The sequence below is a fragment of the Botryllus schlosseri genome, chromosome 13, assembly GCF_051294905.1.
Source record: "Botryllus schlosseri isolate E-star chromosome 13, Bs_hap1, whole genome shotgun sequence".
Lineage (NCBI taxonomy): Eukaryota > Metazoa > Chordata > Ascidiacea > Stolidobranchia > Styelidae > Botryllus > Botryllus schlosseri.
Window position 1 is genome coordinate 24,522,954 of NC_137248.1, and position 17,265 is coordinate 24,540,218.

Here is a 17,265-nt window from a genome sequence, read left to right on the forward strand (position 1 = left end):
GTGAAAATACCTGCGGTTAACCGGTTAACCGTTATCCGGATAATCCAACCCTAGTTCTAAGTGTGAGTTTTGAATAGTGAGTAGTTTGAATAGTGAGTAGTGTTAGTTCAGGATCTGGTTGAGCATTTTGAAAATCCAGTAGTTTGTACAAATCTGACCTGGTCAGACAGCTACTATTTTACTTGTACACCTTATCACAGTGCTATAACCGTGGGTGTAAGTTAAAATCGGCTGAGAAATAGGCCTACCGCCTTTAGCCTCATGCTGAAACAACCGGGCCGCAGGCTATCATTACTTGAACTAACACTACGATTTGAGCACATTTATTCGGACAGCCTTTCGTGATCTATCTAGTAGAGTAGGCACAACGTATCGTTGCTAAGTTGTACCGTCAGTACTATTCATGGACCAGACCTGCTTGTCAGTTATTTCCACACAGATATATACCATGTTTGAGAATGCAGCAGGCATAACACCATGAGGCAGAATGACCATAATAAGGGTGGTAATCCTACTGGTACCAGCTTGGAAAAAAAACTATATATTAATGTCATAACTGCATGTGAACAATCATACAGAAACAGTTTGATCACCAAGCAGTTATTTGTACATTTCAACTCACCTAACATGTAACGAGCCGGTTTCGTCCATTTTTCAAGCACTTCTGGGTACAATGATAATATAAGTCCTTTATTCCTTCTGTATCAAATGAAATCTCATCCAGATATTCCTAATTGCAACGCTTGATAAATAGATATCAATAATACGATATAGAAGCACTTTTATTACGTCTCTGCAGAATAAATGAATACATTCAAGTATGGACTTCAAGACTCTAAGAGACAGACTGAGAGGACATGAAATTTAATAAGCTTGTTGTTGCAAGAGTATTCATTATGCACTATGATTCATAAAATATATGTGAGCTGCTGCATTCTCAAGGTCTACAGACTTGACTGAACAATCCTATTGGTGTAGCCTTGTCCATGGCTAATCATATATTATTCAACATATCATGTATCGCTTCGTCATTCAATATCGTGACTTTCTGGATAAAATAGATCTGACTGATGATTCGCTCGAGCTGCATTGACTAAAACCTGAGATTGAAGTTGAGCATGGCTAAGGTGAAGGTAAAACTGATATGCATAAGGATGGTGATAAATAGTTACGAACATGTCTCGAAAAAAATTGCAGTTATCCGTATAGTTTCTATTCCAATCCAGCAGAATACCACATCATATTACAGTATACTTCACAGGGGGTTTTCATAATCCAGGAAGCAGTCACGGCTCGAAGATACTGTACGTTGTTATGGAGACATCAAAAACTACTCGTTAGAGCGATAACCATTGGCGCGAAACCGATTCAATCGTTGGTCAATTTTAATTTTTATTGCGAAGAAATTTTGGTACTAATTAGAAATAAGCGGTCATAATTAAGCTCAAACTGAGATTGTGAAATGATCCCATATTAGCCCTTGCATATGCATTGGATATCAATTTGAATGTGGCGTTTGCAGGTCGTTATTTATTCCCTCAAGAGTCAAGACTACAATCTAACTTCGCCCTCGTCTACAGACACATGCAGAATTCATATTTGCCGCTTCCTTCTATGCTATCATTTCTTAAATCAAGTATGCACCCCGCTTATTTAAATGCTGTACGCCAAGGCATGTGTCTATTTATAAGACTACTGCACGTCGTTTCGGTACCCTCCTATCTTTTCATTATATCGCAATCGCAATCGTGTGGTGTATTGATCATCATCATTATCATCATTGGTTTATTAGCAATTTTATCAGTTCCATACACCACAAAAATGCGATACAATGAAAAGATAGGAAGGTGTCGAAGCGACTTGGAGTAGCATATCGAATCAGACACCCACCTTGGCCTAGGCCAGTGGTTCCCAACCTGTGGTACGCGTACCACTAGTGGTACGCGAAGGTCTTCCAGGTGGTACGCGAGTAAAGTAGTGGGATTCTGTTTTCTTTCGACCGAAGGGAGTTATTATAGCTAAGGTGGGATTGAACACAAAGATTGTTCTCCCATAAACTGCAGGCTTACCGTGGCCTCCTCGTACTCGACTCTAGCTTATCACGCTATTCCCCAGCTGCTAATTTTCAATTCTACGTAAGAGTGCGAGCAAGTATTATCATCTCTGATGACTATCAAGTCGAAGAAACGAAACCGACTTGTTGCGCCCATGGATGACTTTCGATGCGCTGTGAGCAAACATATGCCACGCATCGACCAGCTAGTGCAGTGTTTCTTTAACTGGGGGGCGTGAAAGCATCTGAAGGGGGCGCGAAGCTGCGGCAAACTGAAAAAAATTTTCGCGTTTCGCGCGATTTACCTCCAATTCATTGTTTTTGCTCTGTGTATAGTCCTAATTGCATATTTAAGAATTCTCTTAGCAACTGTCATAACCTTCCATCCCATCAAATTATTCGTTGAGATTGCTAGCATTCTGGTTGCATTTTGTGATATTACGATAATGGGGGCGCGAAATTTTTCACTATAATAAAGGGGGGCGTGTCCAAAATAGTTTGAGAACAGCTGAGCTAGTGGAGAATAAGCAAATGCAGCCATCGCATTGACACAATTGACTTTTGTTGTTTGCTGTTATTTCAATATTATTATGTTGTCCTTCTTGTAACTGGTGGTGAAAAAACAGTCCCATGCATCCCATTAACCCTGGCTGATAATGCCTATATATAGTTTAATAGTATTTGCTATTACGTCTCACGTACGTCAAATACGTCATTATGACGTCATAAACGATGGAAACATTTTTGACCGCCTTAAGCGGTGGTACGCGAGCACTGCATAAAACCTTGAAATGGTACGTGGGTAAAAAAAGGTTAGGAACCACTGGCCTAGGCGATGTAAAGGGGACGCATGCACTGCACACTGAATGAAGAGTAAAAGAAGATAGTATTGAAAAAGCAAGCGACAAAATTGGGGTGGCATGTCATGGAAAGCGAGATCGGTAGGTCAGGTCGTGATCCGGTAATCTTGAGGATGGACTAATATTTATTTAGTAGTAGGCTAATTGCTTGTATTTCGACTTAGAATGTGGACAATGGACATGCTCGTCGACTGTCGGATGGCCGGCGGGATAATGTTCCACACGTCAAGTCCCGCATATTTGATAGAGCGATGATCTTTACGGTTGGTCATATGATATTTGGACGACGTGGAGTCGTGGACCCGCGTGCTGTGTTGTACTTGTGCGCTTTTGCTTCCGAGGTAAAGAAGTTATTGAAATATTTGATAAAAATTTTAATAAAATGATGATGATGTTTTATTTATAATTTTTCTACACAGCCCAGAGGTAATCAGTCCTAATCATCGCCTGATATTATTGCCTAAAACGCTACGGGATCACCAAAAATGTAGTTTTTTAGTTATAATTTCCACATCGGCCTTTCATGTAGCATACAAAGTGAGTGAAAAATATCAACAGATAGTGAAACGAGAAGAAGTGAAAATGAAGTTGCCTGTGTTGGTGGACAATAGGTCGCGAGATGGATCAGATCGTGATCCGCGAACGCTAGCTTGTATTGTTTTCAGTAAAATCTACTTTTATTTAGACTTTAATGTGTACAATGAACAATTGATCATGCTCGTGAAACTGTAGAATATCTGGTGAAATACTACTCCATAGCGCCTTCAAAAGCCCAGAGGAAGAGAGAGCCGAACTCACGAAAGCCGGCAGCAAAGACCACAAAAATAACGCAAGAAAGCGGATAGACGTCAAAAGACACAAACTTATGAAATTACTGTGTGGGCGCAAATGACCCAAGAGTTGATAAGCGCCAATTGTATGAAACAAACAAAACAAACTGTAGATTAGTCGGCGAAATACTGCTCCACAGCTGTGGTCTGACTCAGACATTCTTCATAGAGCAGTAGTCCTCAACCGCCGGTCCGTGACAATTCCTGCCGGTCCGCCAAATATATCAGAATTTTATTGCTCATCCAAACAAAATGCAAAAAGTTGGAACGCTATTCCATTAATTAAGAAATGAAACATCAAATTCCAAATTGATTAAGATGTTTGGTACTGATTTTCTGCATGGTGATGTAACAGATGTAACAGATAGCAACGTTCTTAATCTGAGGTGCGACCGTACGAAACTGTTTAAGATACTACTCGTTTTGGAAAAGTGCCTAATATGTTAAAGCTGAGGAGACTTTCAAACAAACTTTGTTAAATTCCGGCACTAAGGTGTCTGATTTCAAAAGTCCATGTCGTTTCGACACCTTAAGGAATTCCTATCTTTTCATAGTATCGTAGTCTTGAAGTGTTTTGAATTGATGAAAATTTTTAATAAAATGAAATAGTGCAATTAAGAAACACTTGACAGTAGCCTGCAATAGAGAGAGGGACAGAGAAATAGAGAGAGATATGGTAGGCTATTCTTTTTCGCTGCGCCATCGAGATGCTTTTGACGATGGAGATGCGATACGGCCTTTATAGGAATGTCATCTAGTCTGCATCTCCCGTTTTTCTCCTCCACGCTATACTTGATTGCTGAGCGCCTAGCAGAATAGCTGCGGATACCAGTTTTCGAGTCTATTTGGTCTGACCCGACCGGGGATCGAAGCCACGACCTACCGATCAAGAAACCGGACGCATCACCATTACACTACCTCGCTATAGTGAACACCAATTTCGCACTTCTTTCAAACGACAGTGAACGATCACAATCAAGTTAAAGTGGTCTTTAATAAAATGACTTCGCCAGTGTCGCATTGCAGAAACTTCAACTGAACCACATATAACTATCTATGTTTGAAAATAAAGCATTAAATGAAGCTTCCGACATCACATTTGAATTGCATATATTTGTTGTAAAATTAAATTTTGGGTTAATTTTGTAAATTTCATTGGTTTCGAAGTTTCACCGACGAGCTCAAAAATGGAAATCGCTGTCACGCAACAATGTGATCTTGTAATTATTATCGTCTTAGGTGAAGTATTGTATTCAATTCAGAACGACCTCGTCACAAAATCTATGGGAATCTGACGAATCTATTCCACGAGTTCAGACAATCCGCATTGAATTACAAGATTCCCAATTGTATGTACAACTAAACTGAGGCTATGGTTAGAGTTGACTGATTTGTATTTGTTTGTACGCTTGGGGGCTTGGCAGAACAACTTTAGAGGGCTACCAGTGCGCTATCAGCCTCGAATGCATGTTCCTGAAGTCCAGGGCCATGTGTCTTCGAACACATCGTATCACATCTCTACATTTCACATCATCATTTCTGTCAAGCTGAGTGTATAGTCTAGATATTTTCTAAACCTACGCTATTCTACCATAGCAATCATGATGATCACCAGTAAACGGTCACGAAATATCTAGGGGAGACCGGGGTTAGTTGTTACGATTTTGTCCATTTCTGGCCTCACGGCTTTTCTACTCGCCTTGCGCAAATGATTTTGTTACACAGTCTTCACTAAGCACCCACTTACTTTTACAAAGTAGAATGGAACTTCAAGCTCTTATACGTTTGGAACTATTTGCATTTTAAACAGGCGAGTTTTCTGTCATAACTTACCCCGAGATGGGGGCAAGTTGTGACTGGAGAGGAGGTAAGTTGTTACATCGAAATTGTCAGCTTAAAACTCCATATCCACAATAAAAGCATTGTTGTAACCATGTGTATTGAGAACGAAACGAAAGAAAAGTCAAACGAAACAGCAAAATATGAAAAAAGTCATTCAGTCCTTGCAAAAATCACACACGTAGGGTGTAGAGCGATCACTGCATGCTTCATGCGCCCACTTTTGACATTCATTGCATTTGACCCATACTTCCTCAGACCTAAAGTTGTCATATGTGTCATGGCACGGTAGGCAATGATTGTTACTAGCATCTGTGTTTGTTTTGTCAGTGAAAGCTAGGTTTCTTTTTGTTTCTTTTTTTGTTTTCTTTTTGTCAATCTTAGAACTTTTTGCTTCCTTTGCCAAGTGCTCCTCTTGGAGGCGATGTCGTTCAGGAGAGCTTGTTAAGATGGAGGAACGGCGCCTCTTTCTCCCACCATTATTTTTCTGCCTGGGTGCGGTGAAATTCACCCGTGGAAAAACAAACTGTGGCGGAACAACGTTTCCACTCGCACTCACAGCTAGGCACATGGTTATCAAAACACCTCGCTCTGCTGATGTTATTGCGCCAACCTGTTTTGATCCCTTTTTTGCCACAATTCTGTTGGGTCTTTGAACTGTAGTGATACCAGTCTCATCACAATTATAAATGTCCTGGCATTCAAATTGATACTTATCCAACACCTGGGATAAGTTTCGAAAAAATAGTGCCACATTGCTGCGATTAAAGCTTGCAGCTCTGCCCAGGCTCGTTGCTTCAGGTGTACGAATAGATAGGCTGGAATGTCTTTGTAAAAAGGAGGTAAACCAATCTGGTCCAGCTTTTTTGTTCGTGAGCCAATTTTGTGGGACTTGAACACTGTTGATTGATGCATATTCATATGCCAACTTCCTTACATCATCAGGTGTCAAACCATAGTACAGCTCGGATGCTCTTGATGTACTTAACCAGAAGCTGCTCTTGGTCATTACGAAAAACAGCTCTTGGTTTTGCATAGCCAACAGATGGTTGTCCCCCAGATCGTATTTTGGTACAAAATCTTTGCAGTGTCATAAAATTGATCTGCAATTATATCAAGTCATTGTAAGTCAAGTTGACTGCATAAGAATGAACAAAATACCCACTAGAAACTTACATCAAATTCAGTGGCGACAGTGCGCAGAGATTGTTTTTCATTAATCACTCTTCTTGCAGCTTCTTCCATAACCATCATAGATGTAGTGCCTCTTTTGGTCTTCTTTTTGTAATGCCTCACCATAATCGCAGAGAATAGATAGTTAAACAACAGAATCAATCTACAAGATGGGAGCAGGTTATTGAATACATTTTTATAAGTAATTGCAGAAGAATCCAAGCTGTCTTCAACTTTTTCATCACTTACTCAGTGTAGTGTAGGTCTAGTGTGGCTTTCAATGTCACTGCACAAAGATTTTGGTTGAAATATTGCTAACCCTATCAGGATGGATGAAATTTCATTAATAAATAATGCTAATCACACATCATAAATATTCAAGCAAAGAATGAGGCTAGTTGTTACATCCGTAAAAATGTGCCCCCGCCGAATATGGCCTGTTTAAGCTTACTTGCCGCCTTACATAACCAACAAACAGCACAAAGTCAACTGTGAAAATAAACTTCAGGTCGCCCCCTTTCTATCGATGTAAATTAAACATATATAGGTCGCACGCAACTACTGATGCACCAGCGACACTTGATTAGTAAAATTTTTACCGTATAGCCCTCAATATACCTTTTCCTGCATAAAAATTTACGCAAGCACAGTTCGCAAGCCAGGCTTCGTTGGAACGTACTCTCCAACCAGCCGAGTAAACTGTGTAAAAATGGTGCGCCATCTCCCGGCAAAAGAAAAATCATTGATGTTGTAACAAAGTTCCCCCGTAACAAATAACCCCGGTCTCCTATTTGTTACAGTAAGCACTCAAGTTCCCGATATCTTTATTTTTCAGCCAGAAAGACAAACAGTCACATTGCGACAAACATGTAGCAATAAAGAAATATTGTTCGTATTTACACGTGGCTCGTCGTCAATGCATTTCATGCGATTGCGGGGATTCATCTTCTTCCATTTCATCGGGAAAGTACTCCTCGCGGATTTGATCCTGGCGTCTCAGTACTCCTCGATCGATAGGACAGTTTACACTGTCACTTCTCTGAATATACATATAGCTTTGCGCGTTAGTGGATATTACGAGGGTACGTAGCATAACTCTGTTTAATGATACGTTGTGTATAACAGAGAACGTGATGGAGACTAGTAAGATTGTGGAATAAGCAAGAACTGTCCTATCCATCTTAAAGAGGATCCACTCCGTCTAATGCGCATAACATTAGGATTTGATGTATTGCTGGCCAAGAACTAATTGAGTTGCGGATAATAAAGCAAACGTGTGTCTGCATTGAATATGGTTAACACATTTTGAGAACCGAAAAAGAATACACTTTTCACAAGTTGCAAAATATATAATAGCGGACGAGAAACGGGAAATTTAAAAACTTTTTACGTGAAATATTATTGGATTATAACTAAAAAGAAGGTTATTTTTTCCAACTCTACTCCAGAAATACCTGCTCACACTTAGATTTGGTTGGCGTTGACCATTTTTTAGTCAACCTTGCCGTCACTGCCGTCGTAATCCACATTTCGCGTCATTTATGGCATTTTTGTTGTCGAATTGCCAAAATTGGGACATTTGAAAAGGAAGACGAATCCTCCTAAAGGAGGACATACGGTAACCCTATCATTGAGTCAATTGCAAATTCGAATGCGCTATTATAACAACTCATTTATATTATAGGTTACTCGTGCCTCGCTCGAAAATAAAAAGGACTAAACAACAAAAATACGTATTATTCACAGAATTGCGTCAAAATATATTCGCAATTATGAAAGAACTGTATATCTTGAGCATATCTCAAGGATGTTGGGATGCTACAGTTTGCAGCCCGCTGGTCCGGACTATTAGGCACCGGCATTTCCACGCCATGTTACATCAAGTATCAAGTCATATAATGAAGATTTTCGGCCAACAGAAGGCGGATTCTCATGCTGGCCGAAACCTTCGATATTTATCTGCCCAGGGGCGCTGAAATCGCTGAATAGTCATGTCCTTGAAATCTGAGGCCCGTGGTACAAATTCAATCCTCAAAGGGAAAATATTTCACCCAACGAAGAAATGTGAATTTGAAATCGAATGCTTCTCACGCAAGGAGTATTTCTTTCAGTTTGGTCTGGTATGTGTGAGGCGCGAGCGGTTCCAATATCTTTCGCGCACAATGACAATCTTTAGCGGAGGTCACGAATATGTAGCATGCTTTAACAAAGTAATCGAAAAATATTAGGACCCAACCAAAGCTAACTCAAGAGAATAGTGTGGCATGGTTGTCCTGAATTTTGGGAGACATAACTTCATCGGATCCACCATTAAATTGGATCACGTAGCCTATATGCAATATAGGCTATGCAAGTACCAACATTGATCGAAATCCTTTATCAGCTTTGAAAATTTTCTCGTTCAGCACGGCTATAGTCAGGCCGTGTTATTTTTGGCATTTCAGGAGCCAGATGCCAAAACTGCCAAAAATAAAAATTGGAAAATGCCAAAAATAAGCAATTTTTGGCATATGCCAAAAATAACACGGCCTGCCAAATAGTGTATTTCGTTCATGGTGTTGTGTTAACAAGACCGCTTTACAAGCGAGAAGAGCGTTTGTGAAAGGCAGGTTTCTTAATCTGGGTCCAGCCCACCCATTAGGGGTGAAAGCATGGTGTCCTAAATGGTGTGGGTACAGCGAGATTGAACGGCTGACTGCATTTGGTTTACGTCATACTTTCTATTTGTCCAAAGGCAATTTTACAACCATTTTTGACCGGCTTGTCGAGCGTCTAATTTGATAAAAACGGTTATCAATGAGAAGCTACCGCAGTACTGATTATTAAAATATAAATTATGTTCTGCTCATGGAACTGGAACCCCCAAAATCAACCTCGATTTTTGCATCGCGATCGAGTTGAACATGGTGACGCAACAAACTGACTGGCTATTTCTGAGCTGCATAGTCTCGTTTTGCCAGACAGTCTTGTTGCGTCAATGTTCTTAAACAATCTAACCCTCCCAGGACTCTTCCATGCGAGTTGGTAATATTAAAGCCACCTGAAGTGACAAAAGTCCTCCGAAAATATATCGGTAGACTGAAGGAGAAATGATAGTCGGGCTATAAATAGAATGTGTTGAGAGACAACACAGGAAACTCCTGGAAAAGGATCGGGAAGAAAATTCTTTCCGCGATGAGATCGATGGCACTGGCGAAGTGAACTCTTTTCATGATGCATGGAAGCCGGTTCGGCCCTCCAGAGATTTTGAAGCTCTGAAAACCTTTTGTGGATGACTGGCAACATTCTTTCCCTCAACGGCTACTGTTGAAGCCGATATTTCCCAGATTCGCTGGGCGAGAAATGAATTTAGGAGAAACTTAGCTGACATGAGTTTGGAAGCACGGGTACAGTGCAAATGATCTACGTCTATTCAACAGCGGTAACAATCATCTGTTGAGCGTGTTTGTTAGGCTTTTCTTTCTGTTTTTGCTCATTGGCACCGATTCCGATGGATACTGCACATTTTGTGGGTTTTTTAAATATTATTAACCTATGAGATCGTTAGGTTTTTTCTTCTTATTGTTCGTTGGCACTGATTATACGTGGATGCTGCACATTTTGTGGTGTCTTTTGACAAACTAGCCCAAATAAAGCGTTTTTGTGACTAATTCGAGGCTGAAACTATCTATTTAGAGGACGATACCAAAACTGCCAAAAATAAAAATCGAAAAATGCCAAAAATAAGTTATTTTTGGCAGTTTTGGCATATGCCAAAAATAACACGGCCTGGCTATAGTACATTATTGCGCACTGATTTTGCATGACGTTAACATTGGCGATTGCTCCGTAGTAAGCCGATAGATATAAACGGATCAGTCTTGCGTACGCCGTTATCGGCCAAGCTGCTGGGGAATCGCTTAATACAGCGCTTAGTTCGCTACGGGAATCAAGCGTCTGTTTTGTGACCTTCTCTCTATTGTATTTACCAAGAGTATTGACGAAATTACACGTAAAAGTCCGGTGTGTAGGGGAAATCCCCCTGAAGTTGTGTTGATCACCCAATATGCAGGCCCAATACCATCGTTTTGGAGAGAGCTATAGCAAAGTCCTGCTACGGCCCGAATAGTATATATACTTTATCGTTCTCTTTAACTCGAATCAAACTTTGCCAACAGCCCAAATTATTTTCGGGCTATGCCCGTAGCTTTTATAAAATAATTTCAGGGTGTCCGTTTCGTGCGAGTTGATGATCATTAGGGTTGAGAGTTGGTCTACTGATACAATTCTGTCATCATCAGACATTCCTCATGATTGAGTACGCTAAGTCGTGTCATCATTTGCACGAACGTCATCAAGATTGCAGGCCGGATTCTCACCTGTTTCTCCATACGCCACCGTCGCATTCGTTGGCCGTAATACACTGCAGCCGAGTCGCTGTACTGCTTCCTCATTAACTGTCGCCTCAGCTGCGTTGCTCTATTGCGAGACGGTGCCACATAGCTGGAGCTTGCATCGCACACTTTCGGATTCGGCATGAGAAATTCTTTGAATAGCCGATCAGTTGTAGAGTCCACACTGAGAATATGTATGTAGGACATGCAGATGTTGCTAAAAGCAGCCAGCGTCTCTACTCAAGTAGAAATAGAAGTAACGCTATATCTTTTGACTCGATTGCACGTACAAGTAACGATTTCCGAGACATATCAAAATTACTTCAAATGGCACAATAAAAGGATGGGTCGATGGGTCGTATACTTTTACGGGCAAAACGCAGGTAGCTACTTTCGAAATCACGAGATGTATCTTTGTCACTAACACAAAATACTCATGACTCTACCAGTGTTTTAGCCGTGGTATATACTGCCCCTCTAATTATGTCATTTAGTATCGTTGCATCGTGCTTTCGTTTTCGATTGGTCATCTAGCCGCTTCGGCGGTATAGTCTCTACAGCAGTTGCTGTATCGTGAGTGATCAACTAAACACAGAGGTCGTGAGGTCGTTTACACAAGTAGATGTTAAATCCCCAAAGATATACATTCCGTTTCCGTGAGACAAAAGCTATTCCACGCGATTTTAATAAGAATTTCGCTTTTAACATTGATGCAGACGTATCGCAAATTTATACTTCCTTTTCTTTTCAAAGTGAGAAAAGTACGTGGTTCTGCCAAAAAAAACTGTTCAATTAGAAGACAGACAGGCAGGTCGACCGATAAATAGATAGTCATATGACTCGAATTATTCTATATTACTCGATTGATGGATCTGTGTAAAGAAGAGATATTCATTATCACCCATGAATTTCAAAAAAGTCAGTTGAACACCACTGAACTCGATCATGAACAGTAAACACTATGACTCGGACTCGATCCTCTGCTCCCCGACTTAGACTGGGACAGTCTTGGATTGACAATAACTCGACTCGACTCGAATCATTTCTACCCTCATCAACTAGTGGTAATCTTGTAACTTGCTACAGAGTTAGATGATGTCACATGTGAAGTCTCGTCATCTCTCTAGGCAAGTAACACCGTCAAGCTTCAAGGTTGTCACTCAAATGATTGGTGTAGTAATTTTGTTATCCAAGTTGCGTGTATATTGTATAGGCAGGCGCAAAGTACGCTAAGGAATACTAGATTTTACGCTGATGCCGGCATTACGCTGTCCAGTGTCTAGAGCAGTGGTTCCCAAACGGTGGGGGAATTACCCACTGGTGGGGAATTGAATGGTTTCTGGTGGGGAATAGACGCATTTGTTCAAAATTATATACAGGACAAGTCTACATATTCACGGAGACACATGCGCAATTACCGTTACCAGTTAACTGCTCTGGAATGTATGTATCGAGAATTGTATTGCGTGTTGTTCACAAAACCTCATTTTCAACTCAGGCTGGCCAATAATGGCGTCACAAACGCATCCAGCACGACTGATTGACGTGAAATAACGCTTTCGCGAAATTTTGAGCGTTACTGTTATCGGCTCACAGCACATTTTATGTTGCAGTTATAGGCGATTGTCTTGCGTGCTGGTGGGGTTGTGTGTCTTGTGTAGTCAAACCAGCAGATATAGCTGCTCTGTGCTGACAAAAGTGATGGGTAGTGGGGAACAGGGCCGTAACTGCCGCACCCCAACCGCCCCAATTTGGGGGCGAGCTCGAAGAGGCCCAAAATTATGTCGCGAATTAACATAAATTAAAGTGTTTTTATTTGGGTTTATCACCCTGTGGGGGGGCCAAGATCAACGTTTTATTCGGGACTGACGAAGTGCTGTTACGGTCCTGGTGGGGAATGAAGGCTCGGAATAAATCTGAAGTGGGGAATGGAGACAAAAAGGTTGGGAACCACCGGTATGTATGTATGTATGTATGTATTTATTGTTGGAAGAAGAAAAAGAGTGGCGCCTATCACCGTCAGGTCTTGTGCGCCACGACAGTACTAAATTTTAATTTAGCAGCAATTTAAATATATCGATCACAACTCAGCACATATTCTACCACGTATTTTAAAATGCTTGGATCCGTTAGTAAGTTCACGAGGCGAAATGGAATATTCATACAAACACAAGCACGGCGCAGGAACGTTCTATGAAATTCATGCGAGGGGCAGTCTATTATAAAGTGCTCAACCGTCTCAGGCTCATTGCAGGAGCTACAATGTGGCGATGGTGCGATTCCAATCTTAAACAAGTGTGCGTTCAGTCCGCAATGACCTGAGCGCAATCGAAATAATATTCGGTCGCAAATGCGATGTTCAAGACTTGGTGTACTATGATGAAGGGATTCACGAAAAAGTTTGAAATGAGAGCCTTTATCTTCTTCGAGGTAATGTTGGTTCCAAATTTGCTTGCAATATTTCAGTATGACTTGCTTAGCTTCATGCCTTGTCAAAACTGTATTTGTAGGATCCCGCCCTTCAGATGACGTTGCTGCGGACTTTGCCAATTGGTCTGCCGTCTCGTTGCCTTTAATATCGACGTGTGCTGGTATCCAAACGAAGATAATATGTATTTTCTGGAATTTAAGCTGAAGTAGATTAGTTGAAATTTCATTTGATACCTTACTCATCCTTCGGAAACGCGCTTTTTGAAGATGCTGCAATGCACTGCAACTGTCCGACAGTAGTAAATATTTCTTGACATACGAACCGTTTTCTAAAATCCACTTCAGTGCCTCGGAGATAGCAGTTAGTTCAGCTGTGAAGCTTGACGAATACAAGGAACATCGTTTGGTTATCGACACGTGGTTTGGGATATACACTGCACATCCCGTTCCGAAGTCGTTTTTTGAGCCATCCGTATAAATATGATCGTATCCAATGTATTTTTCTGTTATATATGACAAGGAATTCTGACGTAACTGTTCAAATGAAGTATCGGACCACTTGGAATGCAGTAGATGAAAATCTACGCAGGGAACAGGGATTTTCCATGGTTGCACAGTTGTGTGTCGATACGTATCTATTGTGAATTGTTGGAGCAAGTCGATTTTTGAGATAAGGTTGAAAGTTCGAAATTTTGGATTTGTCAAACTGTATATTTCGTGCCAGGTATCATCTAATAATTCCGATGCTGGATTGTTGTCGGCGGAATGGGCCAGAAGAAAACAGCGATAATTAAGGCAGAGGTGTAAATGCCGGGTGTGAAGCGGCATCTCGTTACATTCGGCTTCTAAAGCGCAAATCGGAGTGCTTCGCATTGCACCGCAGCAGAGCCTCAGAGCTTGATTATGTATTATATTAAGTCTATCCAAATGTTTTTTCGCGGCAAAAAAGTATGCTGGCATCGCGTAATCGATTGTACTCCTAATCATCGCTCGATACAACTGTAACAGAGAAGATCGACTTGCCCCCCAATAAGTGCCGGTTAGGAGTCGTATCATATTCAATCGCTTTGTGCATTTCGAGGCAATATTTTCAATGTGATATTTGTATGTTAGTCTTCTATCAAATGTGACTCCCAAATACTTCGCTTTATCTTCAAATCTCAACGGAACTCCACCAAAATCTAGCGTATGATGACCAACTTTAATTTTTCTGGTGAATATCACTGCAATTGACTTGTCAGTAGAGATCTTGAAACCCCAATCTGAGCACCATTTGTGTATCACGTCTAATGATTTTTGAACTTCCGCCACTGCGTCAGTTAACGACAACTCACTGTCCCATACTGCACAGTCGTCAGCAAAGAGACCATTTCCCACCTGCAATAAGGGTGCCAAATCATTTATCATTACTGCAAAGAGGATGGGGCTTATAGAGCTTCCTTGCGGAAGACCATTTTCAAGTTGAAATGGGGTGGATAGCGAAGAACCAATGCGAACCGAGAACGATCTGTCACGTAGAAAATCTGATATCCATTTCAGCAACCTCCCATGTATGCCGAGGGCAGACAGTTTATAGAGCAAACCATTTCGCCATACCATATCGTAGGCTTTCTCGATGTCGAGAAAAACTGCAACTACTGATCTCTGATTGTTCAGTGCCTTATATATGGTGTCGTGTAGGCGAAGTATATGGTCTAGGGTACTGCGATCGTGACGAAAACCCGACTGGGAGTAATGAAGAAGATCGTTCGCCTCAAGAAACCACTGAAGTCTATTTACTATCATCACTTCCATAACCTTACAAAGATGGCTGGACAATGAGATGGGTCGATATGATCCCGCTTCAGAAGGATCCTTTCGTGGTTTTAGGATAGGAACTACTACAGCATGTTTCCAGGATTTAGGTAATTTTCCATCTCTCCATGAAATGTTATATAGCTTAAGAAGCTCGGTCTGGGCGGACGTCGAAAGATTTTGCAGCATTTGATAATTTATCGAATCCCGTCCAGGAGAAGAGATTTTCCGACTCTGTAGTGCCTCCCTAAGTTCCGACATCTGAAACGGCGCATTCATTGGATCTTCCAGATTCACATTGAAAGGTAGACACGATGTAATATGTTGGTCACGTTGACTCTTGGAAAGGAGGAAATTCGAAGCGTAGTTATCGGATCTGCTTATGGTAGCGAAGTGCTCGCCTATTATTTCTGCTTTTGACGTGTCTTCGATGTGATCAACTTCATTTACTCGGATATGAGGAATTTGCTGATGCGCTGTTGTACCAGCGATGCTACGAATAACCCGCCATACGTGATTTAGACGTGATTTATTATTCAGCGAGGAACAGAAAGACTCCCAGCAAAAGCGTTTTGCTTCGAGTATAGTTCTTCTGCATGCGGACCTGGCCTTTTTGAAGTTTATAACGTCTGTTATATCAAAGGTGCGCTTCATTCTTAAATATGCTGCTCTTTTCCTACGAATCATTCTCTCACATTCGGGATTCCACCAAGGGACAGATTTCTTGTCCATATTCCTTGTCTTTGGTATTGATCGATTCGCTGCTGTCGTTATGCATTTTGTTAGAATAGTATTTGCAGACTCAACATCTCGTTGATCGGACAAATCGATCATTTCATCTGCAATTCGGGAGAACTTCTTCCAATTGGCTTTCTTGAGAGACCACGATGGTGGTCGATAAAAGGAAGTTATCGCCGAGTTTGTCATATACTTCGTGAATACTACGAAATGATCACTTCCTAGCAGTGACGAAGATATTTCAGTTTGGCATCTCGCGGCTATATCTTGAGTAGCGAGTGTTAAATCTAGCAATGACCAACGATTAACAGCATTGCTCGCGAGATTGATATGTGTTGGAGTTTAAGAGTTTAACATGACTAAGTTTGCGTGATCGAGGACATTAAAAAGTTTAGTGCCTCGTTGGTTCGTTTGGTGACTCCACGACCAATGATGCGCATTGAAGTCGCCAAAGACGATGGATTTTGGTGGTAACGTCTCGAAAATGTTCGCATCACTGTCGCGTAAGCGGCAGTCGGGTGGGATGTACACATTGTACAATGATAGGCCGTGAAGCTTCACACAAAGTACCTCGATGTCGGTTGTAGCAACTGCTTCGATGCTGGAGTTATGCGAAGATTTAATGAAGATCGCCAATCCACCAGAATGAAGGGATTTGTCCTTTCTGTGACAGTGATATCCTGGAAATTTCGGAGAGTATTTTTCGATAAGGTGTGTTTCCTGGAGAATTATCGCATCTGGAGCACGTTCCAGAGTCGTGAGAAAGTGTTTTAGTTCGTGATGTTTCCTATATAATCCTCTACAATTCCACTGTAAAAAGTTTAGTCCTATATTATCCATCGTTTATGGGATTTGTCATCGGATTGGTGTCATTGATATCATGGAAGGGCTCGAAAATGTTTCTCATCGTGACAGCATCTGCCTGTCGACCGAGATATTTCAAAGAAACTTTGGATACTATATTGTATACGTCGCACTCCTTGTCCGAGTTGCAGGCCGCCATGAATGTAAGCTTCACTATTTCAGCCAGTAAAGCGATAAGATGGATCGGATCAATATACGCTAACGAAGATTGATTATTTGGTTGCAAATCAGGATGATTGTTTGGATCGTTGCTTTTATTGTCTTTGTTCATGTGATTAGAGGTTGTTTGTCGCGGAATCTTCCTGATGGTG

General features: G+C 41.2%; 2 protein-coding genes across 2 annotated transcripts in view; one reads left to right on the top strand and one right to left on the bottom strand.

The window, feature by feature from the left end:
- The window catches only part of LOC145453684 (cilia- and flagella-associated protein 43-like), a 252,286-nt gene that overhangs the window by 46,544 nt on the left and 188,477 nt on the right, over window positions 1-17,265 (bottom strand). Inside the window, exon 2 of the mRNA XM_080331653.1 lies at window positions 623-793. Coding sequence (XP_080187779.1) covers window positions 623-651 — 29 coding nt within the window. The 5' untranslated portion in view covers window positions 652-793. The remainder of the gene's footprint in view (window positions 1-622; window positions 794-17,265) is intronic.
- Window positions 1-17,265, top strand: part of LOC145453690 (uncharacterized) — a 94,212-nt gene that overhangs the window by 9,347 nt on the left and 67,600 nt on the right. The window lies entirely within an intron of this gene.